General features: G+C 37.4%; 2 protein-coding genes across 9 annotated transcripts; both read left to right on the top strand.

Moving 5' to 3' along the window:
- The first annotated feature begins 3,213 nt into the window (after window positions 1–3,213).
- LOC113730676 (probable sodium/metabolite cotransporter BASS4, chloroplastic) lies at window positions 3,214–15,131 on the top strand. Of its 3 annotated transcripts, XM_027255531.2 has the most exons (14): window positions 3,214–3,647; window positions 3,738–3,831; window positions 4,157–4,264; window positions 4,432–4,499; window positions 4,856–4,934; window positions 5,307–5,365; window positions 5,521–5,589; window positions 6,392–6,505; window positions 7,349–7,370; window positions 12,758–12,825; window positions 13,502–13,587; window positions 14,212–14,341; window positions 14,530–14,631; window positions 14,729–15,131. In XM_027255531.2, the coding sequence occupies exons 1-14, from the start codon at window positions 3,435–3,437 to the stop codon at window positions 14,801–14,803; spliced, it is 1,287 nt and encodes a 428-aa protein (XP_027111332.1). In that variant the 5' UTR covers window positions 3,214–3,434; the 3' UTR covers window positions 14,804–15,131. The 3 variants fall into 3 exon arrangements, with proteins under 3 accessions (XP_027111332.1, XP_071934775.1, XP_027111333.1); XM_072078674.1 differs by lacking the exon at window positions 5,521–5,589; XM_027255532.2 differs by lacking the exons at window positions 7,349–7,370; window positions 12,758–12,825.
- Window positions 15,132–16,025: 894 nt separating this feature from the next.
- LOC113730675 (uncharacterized) lies at window positions 16,026–20,137 on the top strand. 6 transcript variants are annotated; one of them, XM_027255527.2, is made up of 6 exons: window positions 16,026–16,362; window positions 16,452–17,070; window positions 18,036–18,289; window positions 18,367–18,578; window positions 19,293–19,554; window positions 19,654–20,137. In XM_027255527.2, the coding sequence occupies exons 2-6, from the start codon at window positions 16,719–16,721 to the stop codon at window positions 19,936–19,938; spliced, it is 1,365 nt and encodes a 454-aa protein (XP_027111328.1). In that variant the 5' UTR covers window positions 16,026–16,362; window positions 16,452–16,718; the 3' UTR covers window positions 19,939–20,137. The 6 variants fall into 6 exon arrangements, with proteins under 6 accessions (XP_027111328.1, XP_027111330.1, XP_027111326.1 ...); XM_027255529.2 differs by having other exon boundaries at window positions 16,026–17,070; window positions 18,081–18,289; XM_027255525.2 differs by having other exon boundaries at window positions 16,026–17,070.
- Window positions 20,138–20,407: the final 270 nt, after the last annotated feature.

Below are 20,407 nucleotides of genomic sequence, written 5' to 3'. Positions count from 1 at the left end.
GTGTAATCGAGCCGAGTTCGAGCCGAGTCGTTGACCGAGCTACTCGCGTACATCCTTAATCAGCCGTGCTTACTAAACACGGTACTGGGACTTTTAAAAAAAAAAATTTTGATGGCAAAAAAAAGTGTATTATTAAGCAAGCACGTGATTGCCCTATTATTTAGACACCTGGTAGTGAATAACTTAAAAAGTTTAAAAAATTCTTCGTTTTGATCTTATTGATAGATTAGTCAGTCAGCAAAAGAAAATCTAAAGGCAACGAGTGAATAAGACTGGGGGTAGATTTTTGTCATTTGTGTAGTATATTTCTTGGTAAAATTCAGACTATGAAATTTTTGAATTAAGAATATTGCAGTACGACTTGTTTTTGTATGGCCCCAAGAGTGAATTAATTGGGCAAAAATGTGAATGCTTTTATACCACTTTTTCTTTTGCTGCCTATTTTTGTGAAATCTAATTTAGATTTAAAAATAAACGAGAAAATACTTGTGAAATACTGGCCGTTTAAATTTTATAGTAAAACAAGCAACTTAAAAATTATTGTTTGAGGAAGATCCCTAGAAGGATTAAATAAAAAAAATAAAAAAAAAAAATTACTGTTGTCTCTATCCTTTCCCAACCCCTTCAACAATGAAGTGCTGCGGTATCAATTTCAGTGCGCAGTGTTTCAATTCAAACACTTCATTTCTCACAATGTTTCGATTAATTTCATTGCCAAAATTGTGCAAAACCATTGCTGACCAATTAATGAATTTGAGTGGTTACCATACCAATTTAAGCATTTGTCTCGTTTAAACTGTTCTGTCCTGGGGAAGAAATGGGACAGGTAGGAATAAGATTTGTTCCAGGGCGGAGTTTACTCAGCGCACACACTTGAAACAATGGCAACCGTAATATCTTCTGATGACAGGACTGCTGGAGTGCGTGCATTTTAGCTAGCTTCTAATCAAGAGGTCTAAGTTCAACCTCAATTAAAGGGTGCAGCATTAGAGGGAGTTATGGTGGATTAAAGTTGGTACTAAGGAATTTTTGTAGTTTTATGTAATTAAAATATTTTGTGGTAGCAAAAAACGCGTAACACTAGTATATTTGCACCTTTCCTTTTTTTTTTTTTTTTCCTGCTAATACTTTATAATCCAAATGTGAGATAAATTCCCAGCAGCAGCAAGTCTCCAGCCACATGTGGATGATGCTCCTAAGATGTGATTTCAAGGGTCCGAGATTTTGTTTCCATATAAGATATCCATCACCCGGACGCAAAGCATGCAACCATCCAATTTAACGAGTGAAGTCAACTGCACCGGCAGCACGTGCACGTCTAAACAATGATGGAAAGAAGGCACCCGGGAAAGAATGCACACGCCTAAACAAGGGTATTAACAAGACGAAATCTCAATCAATGTCAAGAAAGATCGCATGCCTACTGGGAGGATATTCAGAAACAGTTTAAGGTCATATACAAAGAGTTATTATATTTGCACCTTGGAGTTGATCTTTGACAGTTAGCAACTTTAAGCATTTCACTCTGGAGTTACTGCAAGGAGGTTGTCATAAGTAACATGATTAGAAAGTTTTCAGTGAGGAAATAATTACCCTGATATGCTTCTCCCTCCATCTACTTTGTTACTTCTTTTCCATCTAATTTGAGTTAGAACGGCCGCTACCTACGTATTCATAAACTAGCGCTCTTAATTCCTGTGGTCTCTATCTTTACTTCTTGAGTGCCAAACTAGTGACTTCTGTATGCTTTGCATCTGAAGTTGTGGAGTTGCATAACACGTGGGTTTCATCTTTTCTGTCTCGAGTGTAACGAATGCTCTTATTTTCATGCTTTGACATGCGTGCATGTTGTAATGGTGTTGCATGTATTATGAATCACAATGTTAATCTTATGCTTTGACAGGCGCACAAATTGTGTTGGTGTTGCATATATTCTGGATGGATTCGGTTAATCTCTAATTTTAATTTATCCTTTGGTGCTTAAATTCTTTTTGCTGGTGTGGATTTGGTACTCTCTTGAAGGCAGAGGAACTTGATTCTTTCTCTAAAAGTAAGAGCGCATTTTTTTCCCCTCTGGGTTTGTTCACCTGGATTTACGTTGGCAACGGGATCTTGTGCTGAGTTCTATTATTACATAATGACGCATACAACTGGAAAACTTCATAGCTGGGTGGCTCGGAACTTATGATCATATGCATATGCATATGCTAGCGAGGTCATACTGAAGCAAATTTCCGCGTTACTGCTATTTACGCGTGTTGTATTTCGAGGAAACTCCTGGTTATGGTTTCTGAAAGGCGATGTCTAATTTGCTCAAGGGTACTCCTTTTAGACCAATGCCGTCACCCCAACCCAAGTGATGACTCGACACAAAATGGTTTTGTCTTATATATGCCATCAAAGTGGCAAATGGGGGTGGAAATTTGTCAGTTGCAAGTGTTGAGAACAATAATTTGTATGAACTGAATTTAGTGAAAAATTATCATCACAGGAGTCAAAGCCCAGGAGAAGAGAGGAGTAGAGAAGGAAATAATTCTCACCCACAAGTAAACCCACTGCCTTGAATATTTGTGAGGAAAGATATTTCTTTCCTCCCCCCAGCCCACTCCAACCTCCTGCTGTCAACTCAAAGTAAGTCTTAGGTTATTCTCTGTTTTTCTTAAAAAGCATGAATATTAAGCGGCTGTTCAATACTTTATCAAAATCATACCGCCGAGCTAGCTGTGACGGTTCATCAGGCATAAAGTAGCACAAAAGCAAGATCACATACTCCGTCTCCTGTGAAAGGAAAAAGTGGTTTCCAAAGAATCTCACAAAACGAGTTTGTGAAAAATTGCCATCATGTTTTGGTCCAAAGCCATTTTCATCGTAAAGTCATTTTCTACAAAAACCTGCTTGGTCCAAAGTTGATTTTCCTTTCGATAAGATGAATGCGAAGAAAAAATAAAAAAGGACTCGCTGGATACTCTAATCTTTTTTTTTTTTTGTTGCAACGATATAATTCCTATAACCTAATTTAGGAGAGAGAGGGAGAAGACTCGATGTGCATAAAAATTTCATCGAAGATGGCCAATGAAAATTGTTACGTATTATAACAATTCTTGGTGGTGACCACTGGGACCAAAGGCCCAGTGGCTCGCTGGATACTCTAGTCCAAAGTCTTTCATCCTAAAGGCTAAAGTCAATTTAAAATAGGGACTTGCTTGGTCCAACTCTGTGTTTAGTAGTTGAGGACGGACCCGACTCTACTCGACTGAACCTGCTTAGATATCAATCGGGTGGGTCAGGATAATCTCTCTCACATACGCAAACGAAAAAACGCTTGGCTATCGCGTCGGAACCACTGACACCCAGGTCCGCCGCTTCTTCTTATACTCTCCCTCTCAATTCCATTTCACCTGGAATTGCTGTGCCGTTGTTTGCGTTCAATCGTGATGGCGGGAACACTTCAAACTCTAAGCCTCAAATCGCCGGCCATCACATCTCCGCCTGGCCATCGTCGGCGCGTGCAATCCCCGATTACTTCCTTCTCACCCTCTGGCAGCCGGAATTTAAGTGGAGGTGGCAATTCGTGTGATGTTCACTTTATCCACCTCCCCATTTCAAGCAAATCTATCAGAGCAAGTAGTAGTAGTCTCTCCCATCAGGTTTACTTTCGACTATCTAATTCTTGTAATGCGTACTTTTTCCTCTGCATTATATAACAAAAAATGAGTAAATTGTTGAATTTGATTTAGGGAGATGGAAGTAAAGAGCAACTTCCACAAGTGAAAGCTGGCAATTGGACAAAATCATTGTTGAAATTCGCGTCCAATAATTTTCTTCCATTAGGCAAGTTTATGAACTAAGTTTTATGCTTGTAATTAACTTTGCCTGGTGCGAATATGGTAATGCTTATGAGTTTCCCTTCTCTGAAATGAAAATTGCTAATTGCACACCTCTAGTTCTTATGATGCTTTTATCTGTAACAGATAATGACATCTTGCATGTGAGTCCAAGTTGTTTCAGTAATACTCTTCTTTTTTTAATTGGCTGATCGAACAATTCTGTGTTTGATAACATTGCCATTTGTAGTTGGACAAAAAATGATCTACTTACTTGACTTGTAGCTCAAAAAATGAGGAGCTAATATATCTGTTTTTCTTGTAATTTGCAGCTCTTATCGGTGGAGTAGCATTAGGACTTGCAAATCCTACACCTGGTTGTATTGCTGATAGACTATATCTATCAAGGTTTAGCAGTTTTGGGATATTTGTAATTTCAGGTACTTTGTGCTTGTTTATCGCTTTTTATGTTCTTTTTACTAAGGGGAACTGGAGAGAGCAGGATGAAAACCCCCAGCCCAGTGGGGTTGAATGCTCTGCTAGTCCCACTGGTCATTGCGTTATAAAACTTCAAAATATGTATTTCCTTATGTTTTTTCCAAAACAGGATTGACACTGCGTTCTGATGAAATTGGTGCCGCTGCTGAAGCTTGGCAAGTTGGACTATTTGGGCTTGTATGACCCTGAATACTTATGAGCCATTTTTTGTTTTTGTAGGTTCATTTCTCTTAAATAATTCAATTTGTCTTTATTCTTTCATCTTGTATTTCTATCGGGGAACAGGATGTTAACTTGCCGAAATGGAAAAGAAACAATCCATTATATGCGGAGGAATTTGGAACTTATATATTGCTCTTTTCTTTTGCTTCTTCTCGATTAATAAGATTCACGTTACTACTTATTAATCCACTTATTTTGGATCTGTTCTCTTCTTATGTCACAGTTTTAAGGTTCATATGGCAGATCAAATTCTGTTCAACATTTGTATTTCTATGGGATTGAACTCCTTTTTTTAATTTTTCCCAATGCAGGCTTCAATTTTGTTTTTCACTCCATTTTTTTCAAAGGTTATATTACTACTTAAGCTCCAACCACAGGAATTTGTTACAGGTTTGATAAGTTGCCTTGCTTTTAGGATTCTATTTTCCTTCCACAGTTTTTTGTCGTTATTCACAATGTGTTTCTTTACATCTCTTGTATGTTGACAAAATCAAAGTTCTTCACCTAAATCCTTAGTTGTGTCCTGTAAAGTGAACTTGATTTTCTTGGTCTTTTGTCCCTTATTCCCAGTTACCTATAGCTATAGTAGAAAAAAGTAATGCTCTTGAATTGTTTTTCTTGTTCTCCCATTGGTAGCATTACTACCTAGTGAGTTTTTTTATTTAATTGGCGTGCTATAAGCATCTTAAATTAAATCCCTTTCTGTTTAACTGTTCTGTTATTTCTTTGGTAAAAATATGACTATTCTTTTTTTTTTTTTAGGACTGGCCATATTTTGCTGTATGCCAACAACATTATCAAGTGGAATAGCACTGACTCGGGTGTGTTGAATGTCATCAGTCTCCTTGTACAGTCTGCTCTTAGTAATTATACAGGATAATAAAGGAACCCAAATAAATAAATAAATAAATAAAGGAAGAGAAAAATAAAAATATGTTTGCAAAATCTGACTTCAGGTTTATATTGCTAAATGCAGCTGGCTGGTGGGAATTCTGCCCTTGCTCTTGCAATGACAGTTATATCAAATCTTTTAGGAATTTTAATTGTAAGTTTTATCATTGTGATCGTGGGATCCTGAAACAATTTTTCTTTATGTTTAAAGAGTAGTATCATCTTGAATTTTATTGGTATTGTCACTGATTTTCAAGGTATATCCTAATTTTTTTCTGAAATTTAGCTACATTATGCCTTTTGAAGTTTGTTGACTTAATAAGTCATAGATAATTATCTTCTAGCTTGATATTTAATCAATTTTGATGTTTTCTCTTCCCCTCTTTGAGTATTCTCACTCATGGTGGCAGGATGAACAAAAAGCCACCATGGCACAAAACTATGTTGTATTCACAAGGGAAATGTAGTCAGTTCTACTTATATCCCTTTGTCTTGTGGTTTTACATGGTTTCATTGGCATTTAAAAGAGGCTAACAGAAAATACACGTAGAGTATATTTTAGCTATATAATTATTTATAATGTTCCATCATTGATTAAAATGACAAAAAGTTGAAACATCAGGTTTTTGTTGTTTCCTGTTTCAATGTAGACACTTATACAAATTACTTTTTTTTATAAATTTCTTTTAACAGTTTTCATGTTCTTGAGATTTTCTACATTTTCCGAGTCTCTCACTTTGTTATAATTTGCTATGTCTCCATATTTCTTAAATAAAAAGCTATCATTTTATCAAAATTATGAATTTTCACATACTGGGTAGTCTTTCACAAGAGCCATCACTTTGTAGTGCATCTGAACCGTTTCGTGTATGTTTTGATTTCTTGTGGATAAACTTTGTTCTATGCTTATGTTTTATCAGCTTAAAATGTACCGACTCTAACTTATTATATATCAGATTCCGTTTTCCATCTCAAAATTCATAGCTTCTGGAGTCGGTGTATCTGTTCCGACTGAGCAGTTGTTCAGAAGCCTGATTCTCACACTTCTTGTTCCTCTCATTTTAGGAAAGGTAAATAAATCTTCAGATACTGCACAGCATGGATTCATGTTTAACAAGAGATACCCGTGTGATACTATTTCTGGAGAAGTATTTTTCCTTCAATTTGGGATTGATACATTCTTCCTTTGGAGGAGTTGGACATGGATTTTACTTTGAAATATTAGCATAATTTTTTAGCTTGGTTGATCCACTCGAATCGATTATTTTCTGATATAAGGTTGAACATGAGAGATCATGATGGATTTTGCTATGCGCTTATAGTCTAACAGGTGTATTATGAAGCTCCTTTCGTATTATGTTTGTGAGATTCAGCTATCTATTATGTTTGGAAACCACTTGTTTTTCCTTTCAGAGAAGACGGATTATGTGATCTTGCTTTTGTGCTTCTCTATGCCTGATGAATCGTCACAACTAGCTTGGTGGTAGGATTTTGATAACGTCTTGAACAGCCACTTAATATTCATGCATTTTAAGAAAAATAGAATAACTTGAGGCTTACTTTGAGGGGAGGAGGTTGGAAGGGGTTGGGGGAGGAGAGAATATCTTTCCTCACAAATATTCAAGCCAGTGGGTTTGCTAGTGGGTGAGATTTATTTTCCCCCCTCCTCTACTTTTGGGCTTTGGCTTTTGTGATTGTTAGATACTTGCTACTGTTGAATTGTCAATTGTTAGACATATACAAATGGCATCAGGTTGCTTCAGAATTGACCCTTTTTTTCGCATTTTTATAGTTTATTATGTAGGTCCTGCACTGGAATTATTTAATGTGTGTGGTCTTAGTGTTGCGGCTATTACTTTTTGGTGTTTAAATCTTTTTTCAGGAATGATTTATTGATTTTTCTCATTCAACAGGCCCTTCGAGAGTCATGTAAAGGTGAGTATTCTTGTAAAACTTCTTAAATACAAGAAAATCTTTTTTTTGGGGGTTTTTTTTTGGAAGGGGGGGGGGAAGGGGGTGGACATAGCGATGCTTCAGTAGAAAATTGAGTTTATGTTTGGCCTTGGCAAGCATGTTGTGCTTGAGTGACACAAATGAATGGTGCCCTGGGTTTAGAGTTTTGAGATTCTATGAGAATTATAAATTGAAGTTTAAAGGCGTTAGACTTTTGAGATTCTTTGAGAAGTATAAATTGAAGTTCAAAGGTGTTATCACCAGGCATTTAGTCCCTGTCAACAGGTATTTTGGGAGGAAAATATCTAGTCACCGTATTATGAGTGACCAACTAGTATTTATAGGAGTACAAACCTAACAAATTATTTACAAGAATACCCTTACTAATTTATTATCTACAAGAATACTTATATTCTCTTAACACTCCCTCTCAAGTTGGAGCATATATATCATAAGCACCTAACTTGTTACAAATGTATTTCACCCTAGAGCCCCCTAAACTCTTGGTAAACACATCAGCCAATTGATCTACAGACGGTACATGAGATGTCTTGATGACTCCGTCAAGCAATTTCTCTCGAATGAAATGACAATCAACTTCAATATGTTTTGTCCTTTCATGAAACACTGGATTAGACGCAATATGAACAGCTGCCTGATTATCACACACTAAATTCATAGGCTGTTTATGCTCAAATCCAATTTCAAGTAACATGCTCTTCAACCAAACCAACTCACACACAGTGTGAGCCATAGCGCGGTATTCAGATTCTGCACTTGATCTGGAGACAACTGTTTGCTTCTTACTCTTCCACGACACTAAATTACCACCAACAAATACACAATATCCTGTGGTCGATCTTTGATCTGAGGCAGAACCATCCCAATCTGCATCACTATATCCTTCAATATCAGTGTGTCTATGATTTTGATACAGCAATCCTTTTCCAGGTGCACTCTTAAGATACCTGAGAATCTGTATAACAGCATCCCAATGACTAGTACGAGGGGTATTAAGAAATTGACTCACAACACTCACTGCGAACGAAATGTCAGCTCTCGTTACAGTGAGATAATTTAATTTACCCACAAGTCTTCGATATTGCCTAAGATCATCTAGTAATGTACTTTGATCTCCTACTAATTTCACATTAGGATCCATAGGAGTATCCACAGGTCGGCAACTTAACATCCCAACTTCACTCAACATATCGAGTACATATTTTCTTTGACATAAATAAATCCCATATTTAGACCGAACTATCTCAATACCCAGAAAATACTGTAGATGACCTAAATCCTTTGTCTGAAAGTTTGCCTGCAAATTGGATTTAAGTTTCTGGATCCCCACAACATCATCACCTGTAATCACAATATCATCCACATAAACAACTAATAAAATTTTACCAGCATTAGAATGCCGATAAAATGCAGAATGATCTACTCCACATCTTGTCAAACCGAATTCCATGACAACACTACTAAACCGGCCAAACTAGGCCCTCGGAGACTGTTTCAATCCATATAAGGATTTTTTCAAACGACAAATCAACCACGAATTCTCCCCCTGAACAACAAATCTAGGAGGTTGTTCCATATATACATCTTCCAAATCTCCATGCAGAAATGCATTTTTCACATCTAACTGATGCAATGGCCAATTGTAAGTTGCTGCCAAAGAGATAAGAAGATGAATCGAGGTAATCTTTGCTATAGGAGAAAATGTTTCTAAGTAGTCTACTCCATACACCTGAGTAAATCCTCTAACTACCAGACGAGCCTTCAATCTATCAATAGAACCATTAGGCTGCACTTTTATAGTGTACACCCATTTACAACCAACAACAGGCTTACCTGAAGGACGAGGGACAAGATCCCAAGTATTATTTTATTCCAAAGCAGACATCTCTTCTTGCATAGCTAATCTCCAACCAGGATGATTAAGAGCATAGGTAATAGACTTAGGAATGAGATAGAATCAAGGGAAGCAACAAAAGAAGAATATGACATAGAGAGACGAGAATAAGAAACAAAATTAGAAATAGGATGGGAAGTACAATGTCTCTTACCTTTGCGTAAAGCAATAGGAAGATCTAACTCAGAGGAGGGCGTCATACCTGGATTTGAAAATTGAGAGTTAATTGGTGAAGTGCGTGGCATATCAGGAACTTTTTCAACCATGGACCGACGAGAGTAAACTTGAAGATGAGGACGAGATAATCGAGCTATGTATTCTGGTGGACTAGATAACTCAGGTAATAAAGAGGAAGGGACTGGTAAAACAGGAGAAGAAAAAGAGGGACACTGGTCTAACTCACAAGGCATACTGTGTTTGATAAAATATGGAGTGAATTCAAAGAAAGTAGCATCAGCACAAGTAAAAAATCGATTTAAAATTGGACTGTAACATCTATACCCTTTTTGCGCTCATGCGTATCCTCAGAAAATACACTTAATAGCACGAGAATCTAATTTGTCCACCCCGGGAGTAAGCTGATGAACAAAGCACACACATCCAAAAATACGAGGAGGTAATTTAAACACAGGTTCATGAGGAAAAAGAATAAAGTGAGGTAATTGACCTCCAAGAATATTAGATGGCATGCGATTAATTAAATAACATGCAGTTAGAACTGCATCACTCCAAAATTGTTTGGGCACATTCATGTGCAACAACAGTGTTCAAGCAATTTCAATTAAATGTCCAATTTTTCTTTCAGCAACTCCATTCTGTTGTGGAGTGTGAGGACAAGAGGACTGATGAATAATACCAGACTTACTCATAAAGGTATTAAAAGAAGTGGAAAAATATTCTTTCGCATTATCACTGCGAAGTATACGTACCGGCACACCAAATTGATGCTTTATTTCTGCAACAAATGCACAAAAAATGGAATATAGTTCTGAACGATCTTTCATTAAATAAAGCCATGTAACTCTTGAAAAATCATCAACAAAGATTATAAAATATTTAAAACCTAACTTTGAAGTGACTCGACTAGGACCCCAAACATCAGAATGAACTAACAAAAAGGGTTCAGAAACCCGTTTATTGACTCTAGGAGCAAAAGAAACACGATGATGCTTTCCTAACTGACAAGAATCACATTCTAACGAAGATAATTGACTCAAAGTAGGAACCAACTTTTTCAAATTTTGTAAAGACGGATGACCTAAACGACAGTGAATTTCAAGAGGAGAAACAGTAGCAGGACATGCTATCGGACCATTGAAGTTGAGAAAGTAAAGACCATTATGCTCATGCCCTCCACCAATCGTCCTCTTTGTCTTCAAATCCTGAATGACAACAGAATCAGGAGAAAAAGTAACTGTACACTGTAGAAATTTAGTGAGCTTACTAACAGACATTAGATTAAAGGGCAAATTGGGTACGTAAAGAACAGAAGTCAGCGGAAGTGATGGATTAATTTCTACAGTGCCTAGTCTTTTAACTTTAGTGGTAGATCCATCAGCTAAAGCAACATGAGGAAAGGGAGTAGACTCTTGAAAATTAGAAAAAATTTTAGAGGTACCTGACATATGATCAGTAGCCCCGGAGTCAATAATCCATGAGTCATTACCTTTTTGTGCTAAAGAAGCAGAGGGAAGAGATGCGTGATTTGTAGCTTGGTACTGTAGGAATTTAACATAATCTTCCTCAGATATAGTAACAGTTTTCTGGGACCCATGTGCTGAAAAACTCGATTCAATTTGGTCAGTGGTAACCGCATTAACAAACTTTTCAATCATGGCGAATAGTACGTCAAACCAAAGAAAGGGTCAAAACTCGAGATGACAGTGACGTGTGAACAGTATTGCGTGAACAGTAACGGCGTGAACATTGCTGCGCCGTGAACAGTGCCATGATGACACAGTGCGGATGAACAGTACTTTTGACTAGATGTTTAACCCTAACCCTAGGACTTTTGCTCTGACACCATGTCAACAGGTATTTTGGGAGGAAAACATCTAGTCACCGTATTATGAGTGATCAACTAGTATTTATAGGAGTACAAACCTAACAAACTATTTTCAAGAATACCTTTACTAATTTATTATCTACAAGAATACTTATATTCTCTTAACAGTCCCTTGCACATCTTTTGTGACTATAAGGAAAACCAATTAATCTAGTTACAAAAACAGTTGAGTTTCATTTGAGATGGAACACCATCAGGATTCTGCAGAGTTTCCATGTCTTTACTTAAAGCAAAGGATGAGTCCAACTCTTCCACCCGGACAAACCCAATTGTATTAGCCCATAAATATTTCAAAACAACAGTGCCTTTTCTCTCTGGATTTAAGGTGGACAATCTGACACTGTATGAAGGTGGATAAATTTGTTATTTCTTGCTGTGGTCTGGCATAATATATCTTTCAGCATTTAGTAATTGCTGTGGGCTGTACTATAGGAATTGTGTAGTATAAAATGTGACATTGTACACTAATCTAAACCTGTCTATTAGAATTTTAAAAAAATCCCTTTCGTGTCAATATTCCTACATGTGGCTGCCTGGCAAATTTCCTCTCTCTGGTTTTATAGCTGGAAAACTTGTTTCTCCATCAATAATGGTAATCAAATTATTAATGAGCTTCTAAGTTCCTGGTGTCTTTTACTCCCTCCTACCCATTGTTAATGTCATGTTTCCACCTTTTTGCTGTCCCAAAATAAGTCTCATTGCAAAATTCAAACAACTCTCAATGCTACTTTCCTTTTATACCCTTCACTAATAATGACAAGTTTCTATCAATTAACAATAAACAATTGCATATGGCCCATCACAACACGTGCACACTTTTACAAGGCCTATGACTTTTTGTCTTTAGTTGGCTGGTGTCCGTATTCAAACACGGGTAAGACCAGAAGATTTCGAAAGGGGCAGCCCACAATTTTACTGTACACAAAAAGTGCTGCCTCCCCAAAATATGTCCCAATTTTTGGGACAGAGGGAATACATTTGATTATATGTTATTTATAATGTTAAAAAACATGTTCTGGAAAAAGTAGGCATTTTCTTATACTGAGGGGTTTCACAATTAATAATCTATTTCGTTAAGGTATGCGTTTAGGCAAAATGTTTTTGGCAGTGTAATTTCAACTAGATGTCATGACTTAAAGATAAAGCGGATTAGACTTGTCTCCAACGTCAATGTACTACATCTGGCACAAACTCCAGTTGACTCATCTAATGAAATTCATTGCCCATCATTTACAGTAATGAATTCCATGCCATTGGTTTTTCACATCATCTGGAAGCTGACATTAGGGCTGCTTACTGGATTATGCTTCTTGTGATGTGTGAAGATAAATATGCTTCAGTTGGATACCATATTCATCTGTTAATGAAGGTTTCTTTGTCATACTGCAGGTGTGGCAAATTTTGCTGATCAAAATCGTAAACTTTTGTCTGTGATGAGTGCAGTTTTTCTCAGTCTAGTAAGACCAGAATCAGTACTTACTTTTTGAATGAGTTGCTTCTGGGCTTGCATTAGGTAGCGCTAGTGTATAAAAAGCATGAATGTGCAATTTTTTCTATCTTGGAATATATTCTGTAGCTTATATGGCCTGAATAGAATTTAAGCCTTGAGGTATTGGGGTGTGAAGATCAAGTTTGCTTCATTATTAAGTAATTATTGCTCTTCAAAATAAGTGGGTGGAGTCCAGATTTTTTCTCATAATCGGTGTAGATTGTTTGCAGCTTTTACCATGAAGAAGGAAATTAGGGGTCCCTTGCAGGCATTAAATGTTAATTGCTGTGTCAATCATATTATTTTCTAGTAGATTTCTTTTTTGTCATAAGAGTGCCACTCTTAAAACATGGTCTTTCTCTTTTTAGCTAATTTAAATGGGTCATGGTCTAACTTTCATAGTTACATTGCATATTTCTTCAGCTTGTGCTGTGTGTCTGTAAAATTTGAGCTTTTCAATTTTTCTTAATCGTTTAGACCCCTGACCGACTTCCCCTGTTTTTGAATTAATTGATATAACCGATAATGGTCAAGGCAATTTTCAGAAGTAGTTGTGTTAACTGAATTATGAAAGATGGCTTTGGTGGATTTTCTTTCTCTCAAGTAAAATGGTGTTTTTTCTCTAATGTTTGCATTTTATTCAGGTCCCTTGGATACAAGTTAGCAGATCAAGATCACTGCTTTTAATGGTCAAACCAGCAGTATTTTTTCTAGCTGTTTGGATGGGAGTGTATGATATTCCTTTTAAAAATTGCCTCATTTGTTTTTCTTCAGTTTGTTGGTGCTGACAGTTGATTTCTCATATATTGGTTAATTTTGGATGGTGACAACGAATTTCTACACATCACCGACCTTAGCTGTGATTCCCTAGGGACAAATTTGTGCCATCTCTCTCTCTCTCTCATTTTAGATACATTAACGAATCATCTAAACACATCTTATTTACCTTTTCAACCAGTCTTTGGATCACAATACCTTAATTCAATCTATTGATGGACAGGCACCCTTTGAACAAGTATCACTTCTTCTGTACTGTTATAGTCAACAAGCTTTGTGCATTGACTACTTGGTTAAGGGGTTTATAATTCTTGCTTGTCAATCCAAAATTCGATAACAATTGGAACTGCTCAAAACGAGGTTATTCAGCTCATAATTGTCCAATTATATTTATGATACAATGTGGCTTAATTAGTACTAAGCTTGCCTCTAGTCTGAATTATGCCAATGAGATCAATTTCTAGCCAATTAGATTTGGTTTTAAGGACCTTTTAATGGTAATACTTAGAGGAACGTGTAGCTCACTGGGCTTTGATTACGAATTACCTATTGAGGTGACTGAACTTCTATATTGTAGGCTTCTGCATGCTCTCCTGCTAGTGTTTAATGGTCTTGCTATCCATATCCTCTCAACAATTTGTGGTGGCAGCAAGTCAGCTTTTGCAAAGAAAGAAAATACCTCTGCTCTTCTACTCGTTGCAAGCCAGGTGACACGCTTGACTAATGCTGCATATTTACTCTTAGGTCAATCATTACACTAACAGAGCTAAAGATGTAGAAAATTCGATTAGAGTACAATTCTTATGGGGTGGCTAGATGCAACTGTGGACACAGTGTGCATAGAATACATGGTAGTACAGTTGATTCAATTTCACCCTGTTGTGTGGTTTTGCAGAAAACCTTGCCTGTGATGGTAGCCGTTATAGAGCAGCTCGGTGGTGCTTTTGGCGAATCCGGTTTGCTGGTTCTGCCCTGTGTTGCAGCCCATCTGAACCAGGTCATACACGTGGCTCTTTCATGTGTATATATGTTATATATGTATATTATTGTTTTTATGCCTATGTCACCTGAGATGAAGCATCATCCATATGTAGATTGTTGTCGACTCCTTTTTAGTGAGCTTCTGGCTCCAAAAAGAGCACGCGTTTGACTCTGCCAAGGCTGCCTGAGAACCCAATAAAGAAAAGGCATCAAGGGTGTAATCGAAGCTGCAGACATGCAAAAGGGCATCACATTAATTGTCACAGATGCGTACGAAGGACCCAGATTTTGTGTTTAGCAAGAAAAACTCCCATTCTTCTCCGGCCACAGCATTGTGGTCTAATCTGATTTATTGGCACCTCTTCTTGGGATGGCCTTTAACTTGTCAATGCAGAAGTTACAGTCTGATGTAACTATGAATCGATCTTTGTAGTTATTAATTAATTTATTTTTTTTCATTGTACTACTAGTTCAGAAGTTATCCAACTAATAAAGAGGAGGCACTTGTATCGATTATTCTTAAGGGGAAAAAAATCTCTCTCTTTCGTCAAATCGAATGGAGTAAGGTAAATGCATTTGGCTTCCCGACAAATTATCTCCACGTATCAAGGCACAATAAATTTTGGGAAATATTTTATTTGTACTCCCATTTTTGTTAGCCAAACTCTCATTATTATTCTATTCATATAGTTTTCATTTATTAAATTAAATGATAAAACAAATTATGGGAATATAAATAATAAAAAATGGAATATGAATAACATATGCCTAAATTTCGTCTACCCAAAACCCTTGAAAAAGAAAATACGAAACTTGACGTAATCATCTACCGCTGTAGGGGAGAAAAAAGGGTGAAGGTGACATCACACAATCAAATTGCTTTTACCACTAAGGCGAAGGCAGGCAGGGGAGGAACTTTTTCGTCGACACGTTTTTCATCAATTGTGCAAAGGAAAATATATGGCAGGCAAAGAGTCCAAATTAATAACTCATTCAAAAACGAGGGAAACTCATCACAACCACCAAGTACCAAGTACCAACTACCAACCACCAACCACCAACCACTTTCACTGTCAATTTTGAGATATGTGAAATTCGAGAAAGCCGTGGACGGACAAACAAGAAAGAGAAGAGGTCGGTGGTGGCTACAGGTCTTCCACTTCGCTAATGGGAGGAATGTTTTTCAAACCACAAAAAAGAATTTTTTTTTTTCCAAACTTAATATTTTAATATAATTATCACTCGTTTCTCCCAAGTCCCAACTAATCTAAGCTGTTCAAGGTTCAAACCAACTCCAACTATAAGAAGTTTAATCACATTAATTATTGCATGCTCAATAATTTACTAATCAAATGTGAGCCACACACATTAACACAATAATCACACGCACATTTTTTTTTTATAAATGATTTTTAATTTGGTGTCAGACACTAAAATTACACTTAACTTATCGTAAGAACAAATCCGTTTACAAATCGATTCACTCCCTACACTTAGATACTGTTTTAAATTAATTTCACTCTTGTTAAAAAATTTAACACTTAAAAAACTCCTGTCAACGAATGAATGCCTTCAAAGTACCCGTCAGTTAAACCCAAAAAAGATACTCCCACTTTGTAGGGAAAAAGGTCACCTCGCTCCCACCTTGTATCTTGGGATTCTTGTACCCTGCCTACGAGAATCCTATGAAATAACATACGTAGTCGTCATTGTCTCGAGGTCCACAGCCTTTCTTCCATTGTTTCAGGTTTGCAGCGCAGAAGAAAGAAAACCGCATATCATATCATTCCGGACAGATTTAGGAGATTATAATTGGGCTTATCTGATTCGTTTCAGGTTTTCTTTCTCTTCCCTAGTAGCAGAGTGTTTTCTTTCTTCGATTACATATTCAAATTTGCCCAAGAATGTTGAGCACCAAGTAGAATTATGTGGAAGATTCTTCCTGGGATGGCTAAACCCACAAATAGCGTAGCCGTAGTAGCTGGCGGAAACCAATACCTTCATGGCTACTGAATCAGAAGTTCAGCCTAATTTCCACCACAGAAGATGGAACCACTGCAAACTTAATAAAAAAAAGAATCCCAAATCGTCGAGAACTTTTCAATGATCACCCGTTATCTCTTGCCACTGCCCAAACTAAAATCTCCAGGAGTAGCTTATCACGTCGGATCTTGTCCACCATTTCTTCATCAGCTAAGCTACCATCATCGACGACCAGCCAAGCTACGGCCCAGCTTCTGGGCTCCTCCTCCTCTTCCTCGCAGTCGTCCCTGTGGACTGGCGATTGCCTCCTCCGACTTTTGCCAAGTTTTTGGCCCAGGAGACGCCGTTGGAATGACCCAATCCGCAGCCTCCCCACCAACAACACGGTTGGGGTCCAATCTCATGACCCATGGGGTCAAATCCCCACCCTTGGCATCAGCTTGTACGTATGCATCAGTATACCAATCGTCAGGTCTTTTAGTACTACTGTTTTTCTTTAATTGTTTTCATAAAAAGTACTACTGTTTTTCTTTAATTGTTTTCATAAAAAGTACTACTGTTTTTCTTTAATTGGTTTTAGTTTTTATGATTTGAGTTGTTTCTATGAATTTTGACTTGGGTGTTAATACGTAGTACGTAGCATAATAATTGACTAAAATAAAAAATTAAATGGGGAAATTTGAGATAAGTAACAGTCAAATAAAATGGAGAAATTTGTGGTAAATAATTAACTGTAGTGCTGCTAAACAATTAAAAAAAAAAAGGTCACGGGAAAATAATTGAATAATCTAGTATTGGCCAGATGACAGCTGATAAACAGAAGGGGAAATTTGTTCAAATTAGACTTTTTAATGTGATATCCAGCCTATATCCATAGGTTCATGCAGTGCACACGTGTACGTATATTGTAAAACTTGTGCAGATTTGAACCCATACCTTCATGTCCAGTCTCCCTTAATTTATGCATAGGCAACAATGTCTTTTAACCTTTTGTGGATTATGAATTAGCATTTGCAAGCCACTCCCACCTCCCAAAATTATGGACATTATGTACTTCTCAGTTTCTGTCATGGCAAAATTATTGTGATGTTGACTGGCCTGTATGGTTTGTAGTGCTTGAACCAATGAATGTTCATAGCAGAAAGATGTCACTGTGTTGTTGTGGCGATCATAAATTGAATCATGTTACAGTGGCAACATTTACTTCTATCCGTCTACAGCAATGGTGAATCTAATAGTTTTCTTGGTGAAATGAAACTAGTCTTTTACAATTATAGGTTGGAGAAAACAATCTTTTACTGATAGTTTTCTTGGTGAAATGAAGCTAATATCCGTCTACAGCATCCTGAAGATTGTTTCTCAAGTTTCTTTTAGTTATTTCTTCTCATACTCTAGCTTTTTCTGTTTAAGGAGCTAAATATGAACCGTTGTTTTCAGTGATGATTAAAACAATTATACCATTGTTGTTTGTCGGGTTTCTAGCATGGATACTTCAGCCCATCCGCCCTCCACCTCCTCGCATCTGTGGCTCCCCCGGGGGTCCACCAATCACAGGACCTAGAATTAAACTTAGGGATGGGAGACATTTGGCTTATAAGGAGCATGGTGTTTCCAAAGAATTGGCGAGGTACAAGGTTGTATTGGTTCATGGATTTGGGTCTAGCAGGCATGAGGCTGAAATTGCGACAGCGGTAATTTGCTACCTCACATTGAATACGCAAGCCATTCTGCCAGAACTGGTTTCAAAAGAATTTCACTTTATTTTCAGGAGGCAGTTCAAGAACTTGGGATCTACTTTGTATCTTTTGATAGACCGGGTTATGGAGAAAGTGATCCTGATCCAAAGCGATCTTTTAGAAGTCTAGCACTAGATATAGAGGAGCTTGCTGATCAATTGGAACTCAGATCCAAATTTTATGTCATTGGGTTTTCCATGGGTGGACAAGTGGTTTGGGGTTGCCTCAAGTACATCTCTCACCGGTATGATTTGTAGTCCCAACATTTACTCCAATTTAGAATAGCAATTTGTTTATTTTAAATTAAAAATTTCCACAACTTGTGGAGGGTGTTCAACTATAGTTTCACTCCGCAACAAAAGGTAGCTTAAGGAGAAGTATGCAAGGTCATACTTTTAATTTGATGGAAGAATTTTTCTTCAATGACTATCCAATGATGGATGGACGTGACGCTGGCTAGATGGGGTACAGAGCTAATCTTGCCTGGCTACAGATTATCTAACTTTGAGTCTCATACTTAGTCAATCTTCTCTTCTTTGGGAAGATGATTCTAACTTAAGCAGTATGCGAAGAAAATGCCTGGCTAACAGTGTGTTCTTCTATTAAGTAAACTGTAGTTATCTGAATTGCAGTGGATATCAAAATGAAAGACGTTATCTTCACGGAGAAATCAAAGATGATGTCCTTTTCTAAGAGATCTAAAACCTGTGGAAATATAAAGCCACCTTGATTTTTATGTCTATTGTTATTAGATTATGAAACCAAACAGAAGCTTCAACTAGATGCGAGAGGCAGTGATGTCTCACACCTAAGCTCTTTCCCCTGTTGTAATTTGTATGCAGTCTCAACACTTCAATTTGTTAAATTCTTGGTGTGTAATTTTGATCTTTTAGTGTCCTGATTGTTTTCTACACGAGTTCGCAATAACCGTATGGTTCAATCTTTCGGATGCTGATAGGGTAGCCGGAGCAGCATTGGTTTGTCCAGTGATCAATTACTGGTGGCCTGGCTTCCCGTCAAATTTATCGACTGAAGCATACTATCAACAGTTACCACAGGATCAATGGGCTCTTCGAGTTGCCCATTACACCCCATGGCTCACCTACTGGTGGAACACGCAGAAATTGTTTCCATCCTCCAGTGTCATATCCGGAAGGCCCAAGCTCTCTCGCCGAGACTTGGAAATTATATCCAAGCTTGCAGATAGACAATCTCAAACGGTACTTGGAACTTCTCATACCATGGTTTTTTTTTTTTTTTTTTTTTTTTTTGAGTTATAGATGGTTGATTTGGACTCCAATGATTTGTTCTGTTTACAGGAATACGTAACACAACAAGGAGAATTTGAATCCTTCCATAGGGACATGATAGTTGGATTTGGCAAGGTTGAATTTGATCCTATGGATCTTAAGAACCCTTTTGCTGACGCCGAAGGCTCAGTTCACTTGTGGCACGGCGACGAAGATGGCCTCGTGCCCGTTGTATTGCAGCGTTACATTGCTGAAAAGCTTCCTTGGATTCGCTACCATGAGATACCGAACGCCGGGCATTTGCTTGTGCTTGACAATAAAGAGGCCATCCTAAAAGAGCTTTTCACTGTCTGATGTAAACATCAATTCGTCCTGGTTACATTTAATCCTCCATTCTTTGGGACTACTAATAATGCTTTTTGCAAGTTTGTCCCAGTCCTGCATGTGGCTGCAACACTAGTCTATTAGTATTATAGAACTTTTTTGCCTGTCAAGTGAAATTGTGCAGACATCGCTTTCACTAAGTGGAATTCGAGAACGAGTCTTCACATTACTACGCTGCATTCAAGAACTACAATTCCTTTACACATTTTGGTTTTGGAATGATGAAGCAAATTCGGATTTTATTATTATATGGAGTTCATTTGTAAACTAAGTTAGTCAATCTGTTTGGTATAGGTTGAGAAAGTCTCCAAATCCAAAATATTACATTGAAGACGCTAGAGAGAATTTCCCAATCCGAAATACTACAGTATTATATTGAAAACACTAGAGAGAATTTCAACACATGTTGTAGCGCAGTCCGCGATCAGATATTAACCTT

The sequence above is a fragment of the Coffea arabica genome, chromosome 2e (genome assembly GCF_036785885.1).
Source record: "Coffea arabica cultivar ET-39 chromosome 2e, Coffea Arabica ET-39 HiFi, whole genome shotgun sequence".
Taxonomy (NCBI): Eukaryota; Viridiplantae; Streptophyta; class Magnoliopsida; order Gentianales; family Rubiaceae; genus Coffea; species Coffea arabica.
The sequence above is the reverse complement of the archived record's forward strand: the minus strand, read 5'-3'. Positions and strand labels throughout refer to the sequence as shown.

Excerpts from the sequence above, each read along its gene's own strand:
- LOC113730676 (XM_027255531.2), top strand. The coding sequence starts at position 3,435 with ATGGCGGGAACACTTCAAACTCTAAGCCTCAAATCGCCGGCCATCACA. Across the intron at positions 5,366-5,520 it reads GTGGAATAGCACTGACTCGG|CTGGCTGGTGGGAATTCTGC; the intron begins GTGTGTTGAATG and ends TGCTAAATGCAG. Across the intron at positions 14,342-14,529 it reads TTCTACTCGTTGCAAGCCAG|AAAACCTTGCCTGTGATGGT; the intron begins GTGACACGCTTG and ends GTGGTTTTGCAG.
- LOC113730675 (XM_027255527.2), top strand. The coding sequence starts at position 16,719 with ATGATCACCCGTTATCTCTTGCCACTGCCCAAACTAAAATCTCCAGGA. Across the intron at positions 17,071-18,035 it reads ATCAGTATACCAATCGTCAG|TGATGATTAAAACAATTATA; the intron begins GTCTTTTAGTAC and ends CGTTGTTTTCAG. Across the intron at positions 19,555-19,653 it reads CAGATAGACAATCTCAAACG|GAATACGTAACACAACAAGG; the intron begins GTACTTGGAACT and ends TTCTGTTTACAG.